This window comes from Camelus ferus, chromosome 9, assembly GCF_009834535.1.
Source record: "Camelus ferus isolate YT-003-E chromosome 9, BCGSAC_Cfer_1.0, whole genome shotgun sequence".
NCBI classification, from domain to species: domain Eukaryota; kingdom Metazoa; phylum Chordata; class Mammalia; order Artiodactyla; family Camelidae; genus Camelus; species Camelus ferus.
In genome coordinates, this window is record NC_045704.1 from 51,937,759 (window position 1) to 51,961,681 (window position 23,923).

General features: G+C 42.6%; 1 protein-coding gene across 10 annotated transcripts in view; it reads left to right on the forward strand.

Moving 5' to 3' along the window:
* Positions 1-23,923, forward strand: part of WWOX (WW domain containing oxidoreductase) — a 902,466-nt gene that overhangs the window by 141,067 nt on the left and 737,476 nt on the right. Inside the window, exon 6 of one of the 10 annotated variants that reach the window (XM_032486824.1) lies at positions 697-1,614. The exons of the other annotated variants lie outside the window; for them this stretch is intronic. Within the exon in view, the coding sequence (XP_032342715.1) occupies positions 697-723 (27 nt within the window). The 3' untranslated portion in view covers positions 724-1,614. Of the gene's footprint in view, positions 1-696; positions 1,615-23,923 lie in introns of those variants that run through there. 10 annotated transcript variants of the gene reach the window in all.

Below are 23,923 nucleotides of genomic sequence, written 5' to 3' on the forward strand. Positions count from 1 at the left end.
TGGTTACGAACTCTAAATAATTAAATAAACAAACTCGGGATCACAGGTGGAATATTGGAAGTGGAGTTCGTGTGGCCGTGACCTCTCCGTGTGTGGATCCCTCCTTTCTGGCGAGGAGCAGCCTTCAGCAGATGAGAAATAAAATCCACTCCCTCCCAGGTCCCGCCTGGAAGTGTGGCTAGGGGCGGGGGCGAGGATATTTACTATCTGAAAGTTAGGGAGGCTTTTATGAACTGGGCCATCTCTCCTCGGTCCCCATTTTTCCTCGCGTCTCCGAACTCTCATTAATTTTTCACAGGCTGGTGATGGATAGTTTTTATTTATTCACGTCTGAGGTTCTGTTGTGTGAAAAGGACTCATTTTATAACATTACATATTCATGGCTTGGGATAGATGGGATAAGGAACTTATTATTAATGTGTCACTGCGGGAAACTTACTCGAGTTCATTTGCGAACCTTGTTAAATTTGGTGTGGTCAGCAGACGCGGGGAAGTTTCGGATACCTTCTCTTAACGGAGGGCAAAGAGTTTGCTGATGCTTTTCCTTGATTCTGTGAAACAAGTTTAAATCTTCTTTAAATGTTTTGAAACAGTCATTTGAAGGAAGACAAGAAAAAGGGCGGGGGAAGATGGCAGAGATTAAGGCTTCTTGTTAAATAGCCTAGTTTCCCAAGTGTCCTGTGAATTTCCCACCAGGTTTATATGAGGAACGGACTCTGCTGAAAGATGACGTAAAGACCTTTGCTCCCTTCCTCGCTGGCATTTCTAGCATTCTCCACTTGGGGCAAGTTGGAATTTTCTCCACCTCTGTGTTCATCCTCCTGACCTCTGGATTCTGTGGAGTTCTCCATTTGGATCTCCGACGGACATCACGGAATTCCTGCCCAGGGTGGATAGAGGGGAATATTAACATACCATCTTGTAAATCAAAGCTGGGAGAGAGAGCACAGTGGGGAACCTGGCCCAATCTGCTTCAGCGCGAGCCTCGGGAGGATGAAGCATATGTTGTACTCAGTTTTCTGCAAAGACAGGCACTGATCTCTGGGAGGGACAGTATGTAGATTTTGCAAGGTTTGGGGGCTATTTTGTGTTTGCCAGTTTGGCTTAACTGTGACATGGCTGGCGGCCCCTGCTGTTTAACAAGCCCTTCCACGTGAGAGGAAACACAGAATAAAGGCAGAAAAAGGATCAGTTTTGAAATTCTAAACATCCAGCGTCAGACTTAAAGAGTGCCCAGAATATGAGGAATTGTGGGGTACCCCTTGGCCACCTATCCTGGACATTTTCAAGCCTAGAATTTGTTCATGACAACTTGCCCTCTAAAAGGGTTCAAAAAAAAAAAAAAAGTGAACTCCTTCTGATAACCAAAGCAATTAGCTTTAGAATTTGATGCTGGGGTGTCAGCGAAGTGAGTAGGGGACAAAGGAATGAAATATGCCTTAAAAGGCATCCTCCAACGACGTTTCCATAATGCAAAACATTTGTTTCTCGCTGGGATCCCATTGGCGGTTGGCTGGTATTATATTGCCATTTATATTGGAAAGGCAGGCAGCGCGAAAACTGTAGTCTATTAAGAGTTTTTGAGTGTGTGCATGTGTATACAGTGAAATAATATCTAGTGTAATATGAAGTGACAGTCAAAATTACAGCTTTTCTCTCGCCGCAAGGGTACTTCTTTGCCAAGTATAGTAATATTGTTGTAGCAGTGTTCAAGGCTGTCAGCAATTCTGGCTTACTCTGCAGAGAGTCATAATAGTGTGTGGAAGGAAGGAGCTTCCTGTCAGGGGAAATACTATAATTTTGATATATATTTGTTGGTGCCAAACTGCAATTAAATAGGAGGTGTTGGAAGAAGGTTTTATTTAACCAGCTTGAATTTGTTAATTAATTAGCAGAAACATGTATTTGGAACGTGTCGAGAAACGGTTCCATGTTGTTCCTGTCACTTGATTTCACACAACTGGGTTTTTTTTTTTTGTGTGTGTGTGTCTCTTAAAGAAAACAAAATACTGCCCCCTCCTTCACCAAAATAGTGTAGAATAAAGTTTTCCAGCACCAAAGGAGGGGAAAAATAAAACACCTTGAGTGATCTTATCTATTAGATCTTCTTTGGGCGCATGTCTTGGTCTGTTAACGCTTGGTTTTCTACCTTGGTGACCTGACAGACGTGGAGTATTTGGCACAACGTCTGTTACAGGCAGACCTCGTTTTATTGGGTTCCTCTGTACTGTGCTTCGGAGATACTGCATTTTTTTGCAAATTGAAAGTTTGTGGTGACCCTGCATCAAACGAGTCTGTCAGTTTTTCCATTTTTCCAACAATGTTTCCTCATTTTGTGTCTCTGGGTCATATTTTGGTAATTCTCACAGTGTTTCAAACTTTTTCATTATTATCTTTGTTAAGGTGATCTGTAATCAGCGGTTTTTGATGTTACTGTTACTGTTGCGAAAAGATTACACCCACTGAAGGCTCAGATGATGGTTAGCATTTTTTAGCAACAGAGTATTTTTTTAAATGAAGATACATACTTTTTTTTTTAAAGATATAATGCTATTGCACACTTAATAGACCACAGTGTATTGTAAACATGATTTTTGTATGCACTGGGAAAGCAAAAACTTCGTGTAACTTGCTGTGTTGTAATCCTTGGTTTATTGTGGTGATCTGGAACCAAACCCACAATATCTCCAACTTATACCTGTAGATAATTTAACTTGCATCTCGATTGGTTTGTGGTTATGTTGCAGGACCTTTCAGGTGACTAAAAGGAAAAAAAAAAAAACTGTCTTGCATTGTGTATGTGTGTGTGTGTGTGTGTGTGTGTGTGTGTATGTGTATTAAATTGCTGGCACACCAGTCCATCTCTACAGTATTATGTGAGAGATGCTAGTCCCCCCAGGATAGTAACAGGTTTCTTGGCAACAACTCCTTCCATTCTCAAGAAAGAATGAGGTGTCACTGGAGTTCACTGTAAACTACTATTCAGATGAAAAACACTTTCTCTTTTGAATAAGTAGAAGAACCACAGAAGACTGAAATAGCAACAATATATTAAAACCTCTAAGGCAGTTATGTGTGAAGGAATAAAGAACAGAAAGATTGTGCTGTTTTAACAAGATGGATTTAAAAGGCTTGAAAAAGCAGTGTGTGTGTGTGTAGGGGGGCCCTTCCCTTTCATACTGAGCGTTTTGCAAATTAAGTGAGTTTCATTCTCCTATAAAATATGAATCCAATAATGTTTTATATGATCATAAAATGTGTCTACTTTTGTCTCCGTCTTTTATGAAAAAAAGAAACATTCCCAAAGTATATTACAAAAAATAATTAATAAGCAACCTTTCGTAGTTATTTTCAGAGGTTAATTGTTACCCTAAGAAATCAATTTCCATTTCTTCGGTTGGAGAGACTCATTTCTGACTGGGTGTTTCCAAAAAAGAGAGCAAGTTAAAATGCTCAAGGAGAGGCTTCCTTCCCTAAAGAGAATGGCGTTGCTGCTGGCTGTGATTTATCCAGCACTGTCTTGCCCGTTTATACCCCATGCCAGGAGAATGTATGGAAAATGTAATAGAGCTGTTAGAATCCGGTGTAATAGATGGGTTACGCTGAGAAACGAAAGTTGTCTTCGTGTTGTTAAAATGAAAGTGAGTTACTCTGTGTCTTCACAAAACAAAACAAAACAAAACAAAACAAAACAAAACAAAACAAAACAATTTGCCCTCTCCCCCTTTTTTTTGGCTAAGTTTTCCGACTAGCCTCAAGTCTCAGGGGAGCAGGGGAGGGAGGCAGCGTGAATCTGCTTTCGTGATGATTGCTCCCTCTGTCCCTAGACAGGGCTGAGTGCAGAGGGAAAAGGGGAGAGAAATCTAAACCTGGAACTATCTCCTAATGGAAAACAGGAAGCTCAGAATGAAGGGACTGAATCCATTTCCCCTCTTTGTGATCTTCTGTGAAAGTCATCACAGTCACACTCAATTCTCACCAGGCACCTGAGCTTCCTGAGCCGAGACTCCCACTGCAGCCGCCCCCCACCCCCAACCCTCAGGCTCCCTGTCATGGGGACAGCACTTCAGCAGTGGTGGGATTTCCTCTCCAATTAAATATGTTCTTCAGGTACATTAAAAAAAAAAAAAAAAAACCACGAAGTTTCCTTCCCACCCTTAGTCTACTTGATCTTTCAGTGCTTGGCTTAGAACCTCCTATCAGTTGGAATGATTGATACTAGACATTTTGCATGTTTGAACTCTTGGTTCAGCACTTTGCAAACATGCAGCAAAGAATGTAGTAAATTCTAGGGATCAGGCAAGAGAAACAACCCACCTGGACCTCCAGTCTTTAGGATCTCAACAAATGGGGCGGGCAGAGTGTACAGGTTTGTGGGAAGAGCTGAGAGGAGATTGTGCTGTTAATTATTCAGGGTGTTCCCCTTGTGCAGGGAAAAGTCCAAACTGAAAGCACCTTAAGCAGAAACGGTCATTGTTGGCTCATGCAATGCAGAGTTTTGTGCAGGGGTCAGCAAATGTCCTCTGCCGTAGGACAGATAATGGATACTTTTTGCTCTGTGGGCCCTGCGGTCTCTGTCATAACTATTCCCCTCCTTCCCACACTTAGCATAGGGAACCCAGTGGGTGTGCCTGTGCTCCAGGAGAACTGGGTTTTTGGATGCCAGAATCTGAATTTCATTTAATTCATCATGTGTCACAAAATAGTCTTCTTTCCTTCTTCACCACTTAAGAAAGCTAAAGCATTTTTAGGCCCTGTGTTGTGAGGATGGTAGACGTCCAGCTTTGGCCCAGTGGTCAGGGTTTGCCAGCCCCTGGTTTAGGGTCTGGCGCGTGCCAGCAGGGTCCCATCTTTATCTAAGCTCTTGCTTTCGGATTAGCTTTCATTTGCTATGTTCTTTGAAGAGAATGTTCTCTCTGAGTGGGGATCATGATGGCTGCTGACAGACGAGCACCATCCTAGGTTGATAATCTGGGCACTGAGAAGCCAGCTCCCCCGCTGACCCTGACATAGAAGCCACAGGCAGAACTTGACTGGCCTGGCTCTAGGCAGGCCCTGCCCCTGAGAGTGGTGGCCCAGAGAGTGGGCTTCTTTAGTGCAGGCTGGAATCAGGCACCCTGACTCCCTACCTGGAGTCAAGGAGGCCCAGGTTGCCTAATGGAAAAATGAGCTCCACTGTGGCGATAGAAGGGACATGGGGACATCCTGGACAGAGCTATAGCTTCAACAGCCCACTGTGATCCTTTTACAGTCTTGCATTGTGATCTGACTGTTAGATGTTTCTGGAAACATAAGGAAGAAATCCTTTCTGGCTGTAGCTACAAAAAGGAGTGTATAGGATGGTCTTTTCTGAGTGCCCAGCACAGAGTGGGTCTCCTTATAAACTACTGCAGGCGGAGCGTTCCTCTTCCTGTCTCTCGGACGCCTGGCCTTAGCTTCTGTTCCCTGGAAGCCCAGCCCATGTCAGGCTGCGTGTTCAAGGGATCTGGGGGGTCGTGCTTTCAGGAGAGGGGAGTGAGGCGAGCGGCACAGGGCAGGGAAGATGTTGCATGAGGATGTGACCAGTTTCAGCCTGATCCCCAGGGAGCTCTGGAGTGTGAACAGTACCTCAGAGTGGGTCCTGCTTGAGGCAGGGGCCTGCCTGTCTGGCTGGCAGTCCAGTGATTAGCCTGCGTCTGCCAGGGGAGGAGGTGGGAGTGGTGGGGTGTAGCCTTCCAAGCAAGACAGAAAGGGAATATCAGCCTGTGAGTTATCAGCCAACACTCAATGCGCCGGGTGTACCTGCCCAGTAAAGGATCTGGGGTGAGGAGGCATCACTACAACGTGCCAGTCTGCACCAGAGCTACCTCCCCAAAAGCACTCTGTCCATAGAAGGAAGAAGTTTGCAGGCATCAAAATCCTCTGCAGGCAGGGCCTGCACCAGGGTGTTCATTGACACCCCAAGTATAGGTCTGTCACCTGACTAGAAACCACCCTCCTGCCTTTGGCCTCATATCTGCCTTTCCACTTTGTGACCTCTTTGCTTCGACAGAGTGATCTTGCAATAACTTTTCTTTAGTGAAACTCAAGGCTTTCCAGGATGCTGTGCTCATGTCTTCCTTTTTTAATTGAGTAAATATATTATACACAGCTGGATACGTTGTTTCCTTGCTGGCTGTGTGGCTCCAATTTGAAAATGGATACGGTTTTCTTCAACTTACCTAGAATGAATGTGGCGTTTATTCCTGGCTTCCTGTGGCTCTTCCTCCTTTAGAAAATGTATTTGCAGTGGACAATTTTGAAGCATTTTTTCAGATATTGAAAAATTTAAAAAAAAGAAAAGAATGGAGAAGACAAACCCTTTCCCCTCCCCCCAGCAGTGGCTCCATTGTGACAACAGTGGGTTGAGCTAAATTCAGCTATGTCAAGGAAGAGCAATAAAAGGAGATGGATTGTTCTCTAAGCTTCACTTTATTGGATATTGTAATTGACATATAGTTGTCATTTATAATCATCTGTCCATTCCTGTGAGTTGGGAGCAGTAAAGTTAATTGTGGCGGCTCATTTGCATTAATCTCACCTCTGAAGGGTACAGTAACCCATTAATATCATGTCATGATGAATTATCACAAATAACATTGAACATATTGATTAATGATCTCTGAGATTTGTATCTCGTTAAAACATTTTGTTAGCTCTTTAAACTTTTAAGCCAACAACCATTGCACGTAGGAGGGGTTCAGAGATCATCTGAGAGGTGGTGGCAGCGAGTGGTGTTATGTCGTAGGGTCACTGGTTTAAGGAGTTGGATTACTCAGTTCTCATTAGATTTTATTTTTTTTCTTCCAGAAGTCAGGCACATTTCCTTGATAAGTTCCTCCCACTTTTCACTGGATGATGGTTTCTTCAAAACATCTTATTTGATTATAAAGTAGCTCTGATTTGCAACTGAAATACTTTTAATAAGATTTTCAAAAATTATCCTTGCAACATCCTAAGTGGTGGCCTTCCGAATCTCTTACCCACCTAGATCTGCTTGCTAGTTTGCAATGCACATTTTTTTTCCTCCCTTACTTCAAAATCTCTAAGCTCTAAGCTCTCCAGGCACACCTTAGAGATATTGTGGGTTCAGTTCCAGACCACCACGATAAAGCTGATATCACAATAAAGTGAGCAACCCGAATTCTTTTGGTTTCCCAGTGCAGGTAAAAGTTGTGTTTATTCTGTAATCTGCTAAGTGTGAAAAAGCATTATCTCTAAAAAAAAAAATACATCCCTTCATTAAAAAATGCTTTATTGCTAAAAATTCTAACCATCATCTGAGCCTTCAGCTAGTTGTGATAGTAACATCAAAGAACACTGATCACAGGCCACCGTAACAAATACAGTAATAATGAAAAAGGCTGAAATATTATGAGAATTAAAAAAAAAAATGTGACCAGAGATATGAAGTGAGCAAATGCTGTTGGGAAAATGGTGTCCGTGGTCTTGCTTGATGCAGGGTGGCCACAAACCTTCAATTTGTGTATGTATGTATATATGTATGTACATACGTGTGTGTGTGTGTGTGTGTGTGTGTATAAAACAAACCCAATATCTGTGAAGTGTAGTAAAGGAAAGCACAATATGAGGTCTGCCTGTGTGGTGATGTCAACAAAGGAATGAGCTGTTTGAGATGAGATGCTGTCATTTAAAATATCACACTAACGCTTTGTTTTATAAAAATAAATTTCTCTTTTCCTGGGTGTTCTTGTTTGTCAGACAATTGCAGATGATTTTATGCATATTTCCACAAAACTAACAAGACTGGCAGAGAAATCATCATATCAGCCACACACACCATGTGGACATTAATAAAATGATAGTAAATTCTCTTTAACAAAGCCCTTTGCAGAATTTTCTGGTAAAGGTTTAACTGCAGTAGGCACAGTAAAGAGAAAGTATATATATATGTGTGTGTATTTTTTTTTCCTTTATGGCAGTGCTGGAGATTGAACCCAAGACCTTGTGCATGCTAAGCATGAGCTCTACCACTAAGCTATACCAACCTCCGATATATATTTTTTTCACGTATGTTTAATATTTGGCCTGTTTTCTTGAGATAAATCTTTCATGAATGGCAAATATTGGGACCAGTCTCTTTTGGGTTCGGTTCAGAGAAAGGGAAGCTGAGCTTTCTGAAATCAGGATGCCTGAGAAGATGATGTCATTAATGCTTGGCTAGCTTGGGTGGTCTCTTTAGCCCTGAGGGCAGTTCTGAAAAAGGGGCAAAGGGCAACCGCTTCTGCCTGTCTCTTAAGACCTCCAGCCCTGGGTCTGTGACTCCCCATTGAGGGAAAGACTCTGACCCCAGGACATACGAAGAAACCAGCTCCCAGAAGGCAGGAGTGTTGGTTTAGCACCAGAAAGTGTGCTGAATCTTAGGAAAAGGGACATGTTTGTGGGCTGGATGCTAGTGGGAAAGATGCTGTCCTTGTGCATTGTTCGTACCTTCAGCCAGCAGGTGAGGACAGCGCTACCATCCTGACTTACTCTCAGATGCTTGTTTTTACGAAGAGGTCTTTAAACAATACTTGGACCATATGTACAGCAGTGTTGGTGCCTAAATAGCTAAGGACAAAGTCGATTGCTTCCTTCTAAGAGCCACTTTCCTTTCTGTTCTTTGTCAGGCCTGTAATGTTTCTCTCCCACTGAGTATTTAATATCTGTATTTTCAAATTGAAGAACAAGCGTTTTGTATCCCAGGATAGTATCTTGTAAAGCCAACCTCTTTATTACTTCACCAGTTTAAGGCTTTATTACCTGCGATCTAAAGCCGGCTGGTGAATTATGCATTGATGCTCCCGGCACCTCCACTCCCCACTCTCCTGCCACCTTTTTGGGGGGTCCAGAAAGTCCAAGGAGATTTCGACCGTGTTCCTTTCCATCCATGGTATTAATCCTTATTCATTTAAAAAAATCTGCTAACGGAAATATTTCCATTCAGCTCATTAATCAATTGTGATTTTCCTTCCCTTGTTTTGTAAAAGCTGTTGCAATAAATACTTTTTTTTTTCACAAGGCGAAAATCCAAGAGATGGATGCAGCCAGCGTAATTAATTGCACCCAGTTACAGGAGATCAGCAAGTTTGTGAGATTCACATGCTGCTATACCATATGGTTGCCCAGTAGGCGAAAAATTTGATTAATGTTTTGAAGTAGATTTTTTTCAGCAAATATTACAGCCCCAGATGAGGTGTTCTTTTTTTTTTTTTTTTCCTTTTACTTGCTAGTATTGTTAGACCTAGCTGAAGGAAACAACCCTCTGATTTAAAGCTTAATAATATTGTGATCCAGTGAAAACTTAACATGCAATAAACATTACAGTCTGCCTGTCTCTTGTGGATACAGAAAAATAATGCATTATGTCTTCAGTTTGTAATTAAGTAAAATGTGAAAGTTGGACGGCTGGAACTTGATCCTTTTCTTCCCCCCTAAAAAGAAACATAATTTTTTTTAGACCGATGCATTTTTGGTATGATTTATAAGCAATACATTGGGGCAGACTTTTGAAACTAAAAGGAAACAGGAAAACAAAACCAAAAAATGAGTCAGTAAACAGCTTCTTATTAATTATGTTCTCCATACCAATTAGACCATCACAAACTTAGCTATGTGAGTGTTGTAGAAAAGTTTAAGCTGTTGATATTGTTATTCTAAGTTTCATAACCACTCAAGATAGTAATAGTTAAATTTCTCCTTTATTTAAAAAAATCTGCCTCAGATTTTTGAATACATTTTATAATTTCCTTACTTTTTTTTTTTTTTAAGTTAGAAAGCTTATTTTATCTTACAGCTCCCTGTCATGCTGGACATCCATGTGCTCATGCCAGTGTCCTGCTGGGGTCACTTTGCTGTCCAGAATCAGCCGTTTGATAATGTACATGGTGGCTCTGACATGGCGGGCCTGACCTTGGCATTCAGAAAAACAGCATGAACTTTTGAAAACCTGTAAGAATTGTTGATGGGACTCCATAAGGAAAATAAAATAAATCAAATTTCTTTTCACTTTGGTGAATGTGTCTTGATGCTTCATATAGTTTAGTCTTTCTGTTTTCCTTTTTTTTTTTTTTTGGAAACTGAATTTCTAATTGCCTAAGCATTCTGTGACTCTCCTTAAATCTTGATGTCTACTGAAATGAACTCTTAGGTCAAGTGGATAGAGCCTGACCTCTAACCAGGCATCAAGCTGTTTTGAGTCCTCTGAGTCTTGGCTAATAGAAAATTCTCTCTTCTAGGGTCACCAGTAGTGTCTGTAACTTTGACCCGCCACTGGTCTAGAGAGGTGCTTTGTTCAAAAGGAACTGTGTCGTTACCATCAAAGCCAACAACAGCATGTGCTGTCCTCTCTTAGATGTCGGAGGATTATGGCTCTTTCTCTGTTTGGTGTCTAAAGCATTGTAAGTGTTCTCAGTGTGTTCTTTTTTCCACTGGCTTAATGAAGGGCTGGTTCAGTCAAAATACAGGGGGCGAGGCAGAGATCAGGCCAAAGGGGCAATCTCCTCTGATTTTACTTACCATGTTAAATCATTGAACAAAAAGGTTGGACTGTTCTTGATAATTTCATCAAACTAGGCTTCTAATATTTGTTTTTATGATTAACTGAATAATAATTATCCACAAAGGCATGAAAAGAAGTGTGACAGTGATGGCATATTTTGAAAAAGTCCAAAGAAACTAGAATAGCTTATTTTTCCTAAGTTTGAATGGAAGCTCTTTCTTTAATTTTCATTATATTATCCAATAGAGATTTTTATAGTGATGCAGTTTTAGAGCCACTGTTTAAGAAAACATCTAAGATTTAAGCAACTTTACCCGCCCCCCAATGTAGTCACTCCTAGTGAATACGTTTTAACTGCGCAATTTAAGCAATAAGTTTTGACTTTGTATGGTCACCTCCAAATACAGCCTGGGTTTTTTAATTTAAAAAAAAAAAGGGAATTATTTTTAAATTTTTATTTAATATGGCAGGTGAAACATGAACAATATATGGTCAGTTGGCAGGAGACAGTGTATTGAATTATTTATGAGTTTACCTTTTTTTTTTTTTCCCCAGGCAGCACATACATATATGAAATTCATTACTGAGTGATGGGACAAATGACTCAGGGAAATGTTTAAGGGTTTGAGAGGCTCTGCTGAGGAGGGCCAGTGCCTGTGGCAATAAAATAACCTTAGCTCTGTTTCTCGCAACTTGATCTAGGTTGGTCTGATTTTTGTTGTGATGTGGTTGTGGTTTGTTGTTTTAATAAAATGCAGTTTGGAAAGAATAAGCCTGTTCACAGTGCAGTATTTTTTTTTCCCAAAGGAGAAGAATACATTTCTTGTCCATCTTTCATTAGTAATGCATACTTCCACAAGATATTACCAAAACAATTATACTGACCCTTTGTATCCTAGGGGAGACTGATACATTTGCAGCCATCTCCCTTTATATTTAAAAGTTTTACTTCCCTGGATAGCTATCCTTTGGAGAGAGCCCATTCCCAGAATATCAATTCCCTTAAATAAAATTTCCTTTTACTTGAACTAACCATGTTGGATGATAATTTATGGGCCATATCAATGTACCATTACTCAGATACAGTAATTTACTAGCCAGCATCCATCAGCTGGGTGGGGGGTTGCTCCATTTTGCAAGCGAGAAGAAATCTGAACAAAGTTTAGAAAGAAAAAAAAAATCATCCTGGGGGTAGGAAGCAAAAAAAAAAAAAATTCCTTAGGGTCTCACAATTTGCGATTGTTAAGTGTTGCCATGCAAAACTAACACCTGTTGGGAAGGTTCTGGTTTTCTCAGATTCTCAGTTAACATAAGGCATCTGGGCCTCTGGTCTGGGTGCCGGGCTGAGATGCAGTGGGAGGGCGGCTCCGGCTGCAGTCTGGTTGGGATCGTGGACCGCTGGAAGGGGAAGCTTTCCATGGCGCTAGCCACTCAGCCCTGCCAGTCTGCTGCTTCCCGCGCTCCTGGCCACGCTGATGTGAAAGTTGAATAAATGAGAGCTAGTGATTTTTAAGGCGTTTGTCAGTGACTTGTCTTGGGAATGGTCAGTTGTCAAGAATAAAACCTAAAGTAAAGTTGATTTTTGAAGACCCAAGAAAGGCATGTCCTTGAGTGACTCGGTAAGGCTCCAGCAGCCCCAGGTGGTTCCACATTAGGAAAGTGTACAATTATCAGAATTACTCACTAAGGAGAAAAAGGATTAAAAAAAGGATTATTAGTCTCCAGGGCAGTGGGAAGGAACAGGGCTTCCTCCAGCTCTTACAAAGATTTGGTCTGAGAAAGCTTCTACCTTAGAGTTCCAGGGCAGTGCTTTCCCAAAGAATGGGTTCCTTTGTCCCAGTGACGGTGACAAGCGGAATTATGGTGCCGGTAACTGAGGTGTCGTGGGCAGAGGGAGGCGGAGGAGATTCAATCCTTACCTACACATATACCTCAGGTATAAAGTCAAACTGACTACTTTGTTTCCTAAATAACCGGTATTTGAGAAGACAGTACGCCCAAGTCTCATTTTCTTTCCTACTTTTTAGGAGGGGCTGGTTATTTTGGGGAGATACTGAATGAAATAATATGGGCCACTGAGAGAAATGCTGTTTACTTGACAGGTGTTTTATTTCAAGTTTACCGGACTACGGCGTGAGTCAGTTTGTCACAAATTTAAGACTATTTGTTGGCATTTTTAGTAGTTATTTTTATTTTTATTTTCCTGAAGAAGGAGATCACTGTATTTTATTGATAGTTTGGAAGCATTTCAACCCATGAATTCAGGTAAAGGAATACACAGCCACTTTTATTAATTCTTTACAATGTAATTGTTGCAGATGTGTGCTTAAACACACCTTCATTTGTATATCTCTGTGTATTTCTTTTTTTTCTCCCTGTGATGTGTTTGAAGAGAAACAGCCTCCTTCATAGATACCTGTTGGGGTTTTTACATTGGCAGTTTTATCAGAGGGCTTGGGTCTGGTCAAACAAAAATCCTCCTGGAGCTTTTACTTCGAGGGCTCTCTGAGCCAACACGTCAATATCTGCCCACGTGTTTATTTGTAATTAAGGCAAAGATACTTCAGAATGGCTTTACCATTAATCTAAAAACATAGAGACATTTCCTGGTGAATGATGTATGACGCTTGGCTTTGTGTTGCCTCTGAAAGGAGAATTGTTCTTGTGGCATTGTTAGAGAGAACAGCTTTCCTGCCGGGCCCCTGGTCTCAACTGTTTCAAACTCCTGTTGTTCGGTAAATCTGTCAGAAGGGTCTGCAAGGGACCGTATTTATGAACAGAGTGTAGAGTGGTCAGTCTAGAAAGCTCCTTAGTGTAGTACTTTGAATTTTAAATTACCCACATAATTCAAAGGTAATGTAACTTGCAGTGTCGGACTTTAGTCCGTTCCGTTAAATGGAGAAAAATGACTGACGTGAGGAATGACTTATTGATTCTTGGTGGGAAAATGACTCCTGTAATATAGGAAGTATGGTAAAAGGAATAGCTTAATTATTTAGGGAGCACTTTTCAAAATATGCTTTTACAGCAGTACAAATTGTGTATAGACAGATTGTACAACCAGGTTCTTTTTTTTTTTTAAATTCTTAGAGGAAAGTTATGAGAAGGCTTATGGTATTTAGTTGCTAAGGCAGAGTTTAATTTTCCTTAAAGTCCTACAGGCTGTAACTAAGGAAGATATAAGAGGTAATGAGAAGTTTCTAAATGCCTTAAAAAATATGACTTCTTCCAATTGCCATTTCTTATTTACATTATACTCGGGCGAACGTTAGGAGAGCCTGACTGCCAAGATTTACAAAATATACTTCTCTCTCTCTCTCTCTCTGGTTTATGATGTTTTTCAACAGTGTCATGAACTCACTTAATCTGATTTCATCAAGTAAATATATGGGAAGTTGAGATGACATATTTTAATCTGGCATTTGAGGAAATATTCATAAAATATCAGATAAAATATTTATTTTGGCCCTTTCCTTCTGATCTGTCTTTTGATTCAGTGTGTATTCTTTGCTCAAGGACCACAGCCTAATGTTATTTTGACTGCAGTTCCCCGTGTTGGCAGCCTTTCAGATAAACAGCATATTTGTGGTTAATTGGTTGAACATGTTCTATAATTATAATTATATTAAGACCTTAATGTGCTTGAACGTTTGCCCACCGAAGGCCACTCGCGTGAACTGCGCTGTTTTTCTGTCGTTAGAACTGGGCTGGCTGGTGACTGAGGTTCGGCCATCGAGGCAGGACAAGGACCCAGGGAATTACACAGGGACCTCTGATCATTTCTGTCAGAGACCACGTTTGGATAGTTTCAGAAGTTGACCGTGGAAATTGCCGTCTGGTTGTAACTGGGATCCCCCCGGTTTCAATCCGCGGGCTAACAGTTTCTTCAGATTTTCAAAACGAATTGGCTTGGCTTTTTATCCAAGTTACACAACGGCTGTAAAAAGCAAAATTATCACTTTATCAAGTTTGGAGCCCTTTGCCAAGGCCACCAGGGAGCAGGGCGAGTCACCAAAGACCACTGCGTAGACCTTGGCAAGCAGCCATCTCTGAGATGAGCAGCCATCTCTGATGGCCAACAGCTGGGGGAAGGGGGCCTCCTTTCTGCCCCTGCCATGTCTGCTGGGTTAGATGTAGGAATCCGGTGGCCCCTGGACTTACCAGCTGACAATCGTACCATCTTCTTTTGGGATATTGGGTCAACTGTACCATGTCATCTTTCCCCGTGTAACAGTGTAAATCAGGGTCCAAGAACACCCGGGTTTTGTATGGCCTGAGGATGGCTTTTACATTTTTTAAATGTTTGAAAAAAGAATTAAAAAAAAGAATATTTTATGACACATGAAATTCACATGATAATATCAGTAAGTAAGGTTTTATTGGAACACGTCACACTCATCTGGTATGTGTTCTCTGTGTCTGCTTCATCTGTCAGGGGGCAGGGTTCAGTAACTGCAGCAGAGACGTGGCGCACAAAGCTGGAAAGATTTACTATCTGGTCCCTTACAGAAAAAGTTTGTTGCCCTTGATCTAAATGATGTCCTTCAGTTTTTGTCTTATACCAGAACGACAGTGCCCTGAGAACAGGGGCTACTCCTGTTCTAATGCTTGGCCCACAGTAGGGGATTTTGGTTGGTTGAAAGGATGGATGAGTGGGTGGAAGGATGGATGGATGGATTAAAGAAAGAGAGCTAGAGAGAGAGAAAGACAGAAAGAGGGAGAGAAAGAGAGAGAGAAAGAAAAGAAAGAAACTGCTCCAATAACCCTGAGTATAGAGATGTCTGTCATTTTCTTATCTTTAGCACGACAACTGAGCACAGTTTGTAAAATTTGGAAATCTGTCTCCAAACATGTTTAAATTGATTTTTATGGTCTTTTAATTAACCCAATAAAAATGGCAACAACACAGCAATTTTACGAAAATGACAGAGCCAAGTTTTTTTTTTTTTTCTTTTATAGCTCTGCATGCAATCCGTATCACACCCACACGTGGTTGTTTCTGTGGTCCAAATAATTATCTTTTGGACCGAGGATCCTTTAAATTAGGATTTACTTAAAAGATTATGTTCTATGTCTATTAAATGAAGAAAGACAAAAAGTTCTTCCCAAATTTATTTACGGGATGGAGCAATTCTGGCACTGCAGAATATGGCAGGAAATTCCATTAAATTTAAGTGCACCATCCTTACCCCTAAAGTATTTGGAGGGATTCGCAGAAGAGCCAGATGGATTCAGACAGATCTCAGTTGCAGAACTGAATGTGCACTTTGTCAGAATACTTGGTGAGGTTTCCCAGGATGGGTTAGAATGGTAAGGATTCCAGTTCGAATCTTCACACCAGTGATGCAGGCCAGAGGTTTTCTGCCAAGACGTTAGGAAATTCTAGGGTCTCATGAAGACGTCCTCCCCGCCCCTACCTTGTGGGCATGCTCTGGTAAACTCGCCATTTCTTGTTGGTCCCCTGCTTCTGGCCTGGCCTGCCGGCCGCTTCAGCCTGCAATTATCTAAGCCTTTCTTCTGTCTGACTTAGGCCTGGCACAGCCTGGACTTTGGAGTCAGACCCGAGCATAAACCTTGCTTCCCCCACTTACTAGCTGTGTGACTTCAGGCAAGTGACCTCACCTCTCTGAGCTACTCATTCCTGCAGCAGGAAAATGGGGATCTTGTGCCTGCCTTCCTAGTGCCAATGCTAAGATTAAGAAGGAGGACACTAGCAAGTCACCCAGGGACTGTCTGGTGATACTGAGCAGGCAGTAAAGACTCCTTACCTTGGCTCCCTCTCATGTCGCTCCTATAATTGAGTGCAGGCTTCTTTAGAAACAGGAATCTCAAGAAATGGTCCCCTTTTGTCTTCTGTATCTCCTGTCCCAGCTTGGTTTTGCTGGGCTGTGTGTCCCCTCTTCCCTCCTTCATCTCTTCCTCTTCCTTACAGTGGTTCTACGGTCTCGAAGGCAGCAGCCCCCCTCCTCTAAACACAGCTGGGCCGGTAGGATGTTCTTACCTCTCCCAGGCTGGGGGAGAGTTACGCAGGTCACAGAGCGGAGGCCTTTAACTGGGGATTCTCTGCTCCAGCCTGGTCTGGCCATTTCTGACAGGATCTTATCCCAGCAGGAGAGAGCCTAGTTTTTCCTGCATACCCCTTGGAAGGGGATTCACAGTCTTCTTCAGGGTCCTTTCCTATTTAAGCAGCTTGGTTCCTCACTCAGTCCTGTCCTCCTTCCTTTAGCCCCCCGCCCCCACCGTTCCTCTGCTGCTGATGCCTGGGTGAGTCAGCTCCCTCCCCCTTGTCTGGATCTCCCCCCTGAACCCTGATGTGTTCTTCTTGCCCCTTGAGTGACATCCTCCAACGAACTCCCTATGGCTTGTCCAGTGACTTCACTCAGCATGTCTGGGCCAGGCCCCGGAGGTTGGGGGTACAGATACTGAGGCAGACTTCTTGCCTTAAAGAGCTTGCACCTGGGAAGCCCCATCTGCTCCTCCGTGTTGTTGTTCATGGTCTGCCCCTGCAGAACCCACCCATCTCCTCCTCCTCAACGTTGTGGGCTTCTCCTCCTTCTGTAAGATTCAGTTCTGGGATGTGTGTGTGTGACCGACTCTCTCCCAGGAAGAATATCGTCCCCCAGTCATCCATTCTTTATGATCCTCATGTGGACTTCCATTTTGCACTTAACTCAGTGTATTATAATCATCTATTCGTTTGTGTGTGTCCCCCACGAGATGGGAAAGTTGGGATAGTCTAATACAGCTTTGTGTTTCAGGCATGGAGCAAGCAAAAAAGAGAGAGAGTGAGAGTGAGAGAGAGAGCGAGAGAGAGAGAAGTGAAGGAAGACAGGAAGGAAGGAAGAGCGAGCTTGATTAGGCTTGAAGGAAGAGCGAGCGTGATTGTGAGTGACTCACTAATTAAATGAACAAATGAGTGAGTGAATGAGTTGTACAGGACTGGCCCAAAGCAGGCACATACATGGCTTTCTACCGGGGGTTCACGCAGGAAGGTCCTAGGATCCCTGGGAGGCCTTGCTCAGAAGTGTGGGCCATCCCCTGTCCAGGATCCTCTCATCCTGGTTTGTTTCATAGTGTCCTTGGGGCCCCTGCAGGGCTGGTGGGAGGAAGCTGGAGGAAATTCAGGGCTCTCATGTTGTCTCGATTAAAGACATACCTGCCACAGTTTTACAGATGAGAAAGGATGGCCTGGAGAGGGTGGCAAGGATTAATCTAGATGGAAGTGTGCAGATCAGCTGGCTTGGATGTCCCTTCCTGGATAGGGAGGAGCAGAACGGAGGTACCACTGGAGCTTCTGAGTGGGGTCTCAGAGGAGACAGCTTTGTCATCTTCACCTTTGGTGAGCGACATTATCAGACCAAGGCCCTGGTTCTCAAACCTGAACACACACCAGGGTTCTCCGGAGGCCTGTTAGAACACACCTCTCTGGGCTTCGCCTGCAGAGTTTCTGGTTCAAGAACCCTGGAGTAAGGCCCAGGGATCTGCATTTTCAGTCACGTCTTAGATGATGTGGGTGGCGCTTGTTTGTGAATCACATGGAATTTTGGGTTCTGCTAGTTTCAGCCTCGAGAATATTGACTCATGGGAAAAGATTCCTGCTGTCCACAGCTCTTGGTCATCAGTAGGGACGAGTCTCACTTTCTAAGTTTGAAAAACATCGAAGTTATTTAGTAAAATGCATTTGCCATCGTTGCTTTTATAGCAACTCCTCTGAAGTAAGAAAACCTGAAGGAAAATTCGCTTATTGAGATAATTTGTTGTAAATACAAGTTCTGCATTACATTTCGAAAACATGAAAAGCCCTGCTTTGAACTTCTTTTGTTCAATCTACCTGTATTGTTCTGCTTCCTGTATAAATTGGATGTACCTGCTGCAGTTGTTGGTTTTGCAGTAATAGTACTTTTCTACATTAAAAAAAAATCCCGAAATGAAAATGTAACTTAGTCTTATTATTGTAATCTCCCCTCGCCTTTTTTGCATGGATCATTCGTTTGTGAACTGGTTATTTCAGGAAGGGCTCAAAGGTAATTTCATGGTTTATAGCATTTATATTGGCGCCTTTAATGAGCAAAACATATTGTTTTCTAATACACGGTAATGAGGAATTCGCATATATATATTATTTTCATTTCCTAATATTACATGTATATCAAGTTGAAGACATGGAGAACGACCCTGTAAAGAAATTATACCTCTGCACACAGGGGAAATATGAAAGTTTTGTAATGCCAAAAAAACAAAAAAATAAAAACCAGCATTTGCAAGGCTTATGAGATGATTTTGTTTCTAGAGCATCCAGGTGATAGCTGGGCCCTGCTGTTGTGCTTGTGCGGTGTACAGCAGTTCATATCTTAAAATAAGGTAACATATGGCTTTGTTATTATTTAGTTTAGGAATTTATGCACCTAAAGGAGTTTTAAGAGCTCTGGGTCTCATTCCGATGTTGTACATAGCAACTAAACAAGATAAGCTGGAGCAGGGAGTTTCTCAGCCCCAGGTTATTAAGATTTGACCAGTTCCTTTTTTGTTGTTGTTGGTGGTGGTGACGGTGGTGGTGTTGATTCAACTTGAGAACTTTTTTGCATATTTGCTAACAGTTCTCATCTGTCTTTGTTAGTATGTTTCAGAAGGCTGAATTGGTGAAATCTTCTAATCCGATCAAAATATGGCCCGGATTGGAAAAGACGACAAGCTTCTTTTTCTAGGCCTGGAGTGAGATGGCTCTCTGGCCTCCTGGTGCATTTGATGTCCTGGGGAGTCCTTGACACCCACACAGTCCCCATCACAAGACCTTCCCTCCCGTCCCAGTCCTGTTTGTTTTACAGCTCTTGCACGGAGCATGCAGCTGTGTAAACCCGGGGGTGGTTTCTGCACGGCTTTGATCTTTGCACAGATCAGCAGTTGCCCTCAGCCCCTCAACCCCGTTCCACAGCCCCTGTATTTCTGGGGTTTTTCCATTTTCTGGTAATTATGGCGTTGAGTGGGGAGCCTTCCAGCAGCACTCCACATGACTGTGGGCAGAGAATCTGGAAGAAGCACCTTCAACCTGTCGTTTGTAGAACCTTGTTAAGAAGTGATTTCCATTTGAGGCCGTGGAAATGACTGAGCAAAGAAGGCTTCTTGCTCGGAGGATTTTGGTTGCCCAAGTGAAGCTCAGTCGGTGACACCACGTGGCACAGCTGCTGGATCGTGCAGGCTGCCTTCTCGTCCTGTAATCCCAGGAGTGAGCGCTCCCCCCACCGGGCCGGGGACCTGGCACCTTCTCAGCCCCAGAGCCTTAGGTGACCTCGACCACTTGACATGACCTTGATGGCGTAAATGTAGGGAACCCCAATTGCCCACATTTCTTAGGAAGCACAACCAAGAAGAAAGAAGAACTGGGCCTGAAAGTAGAGACCAGCACGCAACATCAGTTTATGGTGTTGCTCTAGTTTCTTCCACATCTGTTGAGCGGTGGCTGGAAACCCCATTTCTTAGTAAGTGAGCCATCGGTGTTGCTATCTAAGAACGTGGGCTGAGTTCAGGGTCAAGTTGTCTCAACTGCTGTGTGGCGAGATTTGGTGGGAACTATCTCCCAGAGTCCAGGAGGTGGTGTGAAAGTCCCGGCCATAGTATTGCGTCACATGTAGGGGCTGCCTATGAGCCAAACTGTGAAATTCAGATGGTTCCAATACTTATAAGGACAGTGCTTGAAACAGAAGAACTGAGCAGAAATTAGGAGACAGCTTAATTTTTTCCTATAGTAGTCATGAAGTCTGTTCAATTTTCTTTTCTTTTAAAAGTCATTGAATCTTCAAGAAAGTGTATACACTTAGGGATAATTTCCTGGGTAGGCTTCCTAACTTTCTTTCTTTTTTTTTTTTTTCTCTCTCGACATCCCTAAATAGTTCTTTGTGCCGGGGCATGACTAGCAGCTTAACTTTTTCAGGAAATGATTCATTACTTCATAATTTCAATTCACTAACCATTTTCAGCCATGCAATAAATTTAAATCCTTTACTATCAAGATAACATTTTTTCTCCTGTCACTGAGATATAATGATCGGAAACCATTTTTAGAAGTTGACCCTTTTGGGAACAGCTCTGAGGGATTTGTCCTTTACACCAGTATAGGACTTGTAGGGTGTCAGTGTGTCCAGGGCAGGGCCCAGAGCTGTGGGCCTGTCCTTTTCCCTAAGGGCCCAGGACAATGCCCTTTACAATAAATGTGATAAAGAGTTTACTGGGTGAATAGAAAAAAGGAGGACGTGTATATGAAGTATGTGGTTCTGAGAAAATCATTTCAGAGGAACAAAGGATGAATGATAACATCATTGCTAAGGCATCCTTTACCCTCGTGAAAATCAGCTGTGAATTAGGCAAGGCCAGTCAACTCAGTGGTCCAGTCCACTGTGGAGAGGACCCCTGGGGTCCATCAGGTCCCTGCATCAGCTGCTAACTTGCTATGTGATTGTTGGGGAGTCACTGAGCCTCTCTGAACCTCAGTTTCCTCATCGATCAGTTGAAGGCGGGTTTAATGTTCTCGAGATGTCTTGGAGAAGACCCTCAGGCTGGGATCTCAGCAGTCAGACCCTCTTCTCTATAATATTAACTGGAGGCACTCTCACTTTACCCCTGCTTTCCACATGGGAGTTTTTCATAAGACGTGATTTAAAAAGCATGTGCATTTTTAAAAGATTAATTAAAACACTGAAATTCTGAAAATAACAGGTTTCTTTTTATTGCAAAAATTATCTAGCATAAAGAAAATTCAGACAATACTTTAATAGTGCAGTGAATAGCCATACGCTGATCACCTAGATTCAGTATTTGCTGATGTTTTACCATGTTTTGTTCATTTGTCCAACCATCTGTCTATCTGTTCATCGACCCACCCACCCATCCATCCATCCATCCATCCACCCGTCCATCCACCTATCCACCCACCCATCCACCCACTCATACATCCACTCATCCACCCACCCATCTGTCCATCCACCCACATATGTAAGTTGCAGACATTGACACACTTTATCCTTAAGTACTTTGGCAAGCGACTTCTAAAACTAAAATCGTTGTTATACATAGTCATTTTTATCAACATTATCATGTCTATGAAATTGATAATAATTCACTAACATAAAAGAATGCATAGTCTGTAACCAGATTTACCCAGTTATCTTTAAAATATCTTTCATAGCTTTTTGTTTTCAGTTAGTCTAGAGTCAAGCTTCACATGTAATATTTGGTATTAAATCTTATTAGTCTGTTTTAATAGAGGGTTTTTAAAATTTTTATCATCCTCCCAGGGTCATGAAATTTGACAGGCAAATATATCACTGATATATCACTGATGAATGTCTTGGACCTGGGACGGTGGGGTGGCGGTAGGGGTCACAGGCAGGTCCTTGTCCAGTTAGATTACTGTGGATTCTGCCAATTTCCTTTTCCAGCGAGCAAGGCTTTTCTTTATTTTTCAGTACTTTTATGTTATCAGGGAAACTTAATTTCTTGTGTGTTTTGTTGGATTTTTGTGAACCTGGTTTTGACTTCCAGCCTAGTGAAGACTGACTGTGGGAAGGATTTCCTTTGGTGAAACTTGGGAGGAGGAAAAAATATATATATATATCTCTGTGAATTAGGACTGTGGGAGTGCACTGTGTTTATCTCAGGCAGAGCAAGTCTCCCCAGGGCCCCGTGGCACAGCCCGTAAGACAAGAATATTGTGGGAAGAAGATTCAAGTCTCAGGTTAAGAAACCAAATCCTCCAAGACCTCAGGGCTCTTTGCCTATAATTAGAATGCAGGAAGGAACAGTGCAGATCAGGACTGCCTCTTGCCACTGAAGGCTCACCTTGGGAACACAGGAGTGAGAAACAGCTCCTGACCTGACGAATGCGGTGCAGGGTGGGAGAACAGAGCCCACAGTCTCCCTCCTTCAGAGGGTATTTGGCATCGCTTAGGTCACGGAGTGGGGGCTGATCTGCCCACAAGTTGGTTCATGCGTCAAAGTAACTCGCTCTAAAATTAGATGAGGTTTTTGAGTGTGTTTATCATCCTCCCAGGGTCATGAAATTTGACAGGCAAATATATCACTGATGAAAGTCTTAAGACCAGCCTGCAGCTCCCAGACTTTCCTCCTACCTCTTTGCCTCCCCTTTTCACTTTTGTCTTGTCCCAGTCCAGGGACCAGCCATGGCTTTGGACGTGACTTCCAGAGGAGAAAACTCAGTGTGATGTTCCTCTGCATCAGTGGACATCACCTACTAGTCATCCTGTTTTGTTTTGCTCACACAGTGATTGAAAAGAGTCGTTGAGATATGTACACAAATTGAGAGATTTCACGTAAGCATCTGGCTTTCCCGTTAGGTTTAAAAATTGGCTGAGGAGGCAGCAGTTAGCTGGAGCTGAGTAAAGGCATCAGAAGAGCGTGTGGTTTCTAGTTTTCCATCATCTCCACCACTCCCTAATGCTCCCCTTTCCACTTTAAGCAGCTTTAATCATTCATTCTTCTGTCCCTCCATCCTGCTGTCAGTACTAGGAGGAAAAGCCATGTAACCTCCAGTTGGGCCACTTAGAAGTGAAATGAGCATCTGAGAAAAAGTGCCCAACAGTATGGAGGGAAAAGCAGTGGAGTATTCTGAGTGACTGCAGGGATATTTAGAATTTTTACCTCCTAAGTTCCCTTGGAAGAAAGAGCCTGGCTCCCCTGAATCGATTACAAGTCACTAACTAATTCAAGTTCAGTCATTATGAGACTGAACAAGTCTCTGGCTCTTGATGGAGCTTGAACATATGAGCACTTTTTTTATTTTAAGGATGAAGTGTCTGTCCCTCGTTTTTGGTAATGATATAATGGCAGAATGTCACTCACCTGCCACTTGGGTGTCCAAGAAGGAGTGTGGGTGCCCTGCAGCCCACATTAAACAGTCAGGCCTTGAGGGGCGATGGTGCAAGTCAGTTTGAAATGAGAAATTGCCAGTGACCTGAAACCCATCATTATTAACCTTGTGGCCAAACATCACCATAACCAGTCGTCAACTCTCACTTTTTATTTTCTTCTTCTTCTTCTTTTTTTTATTCCCCCAGATTCAAAGAAAGGCTCATTGATGAAAGTTGGCTCAGTTATTTTTGTTTAAGTTGAGTGGTCAGACCACCAAGACGAATAACTTTTCTTTGATTGGGAACAGGTCTGAGCCCAGCTGTCCTTCACGTGGCCAGTCTGCTTGTGCTGGGACGGCCCACAAGTGATTTGAGCTGTGTTTATATTATAGACACCCACCCACAGGGACGGTGTGGAGAAGCATCTGTGTGTCACTGCCCTAGTCTTCCTTTTAGGAACTTACATTTTTTTGTAGCTCAGGTGCTTTTATAATGAATGGATGGCTTCTTTCTTCTTCCTTCTTTCAAAAAGGGAACAAATGAT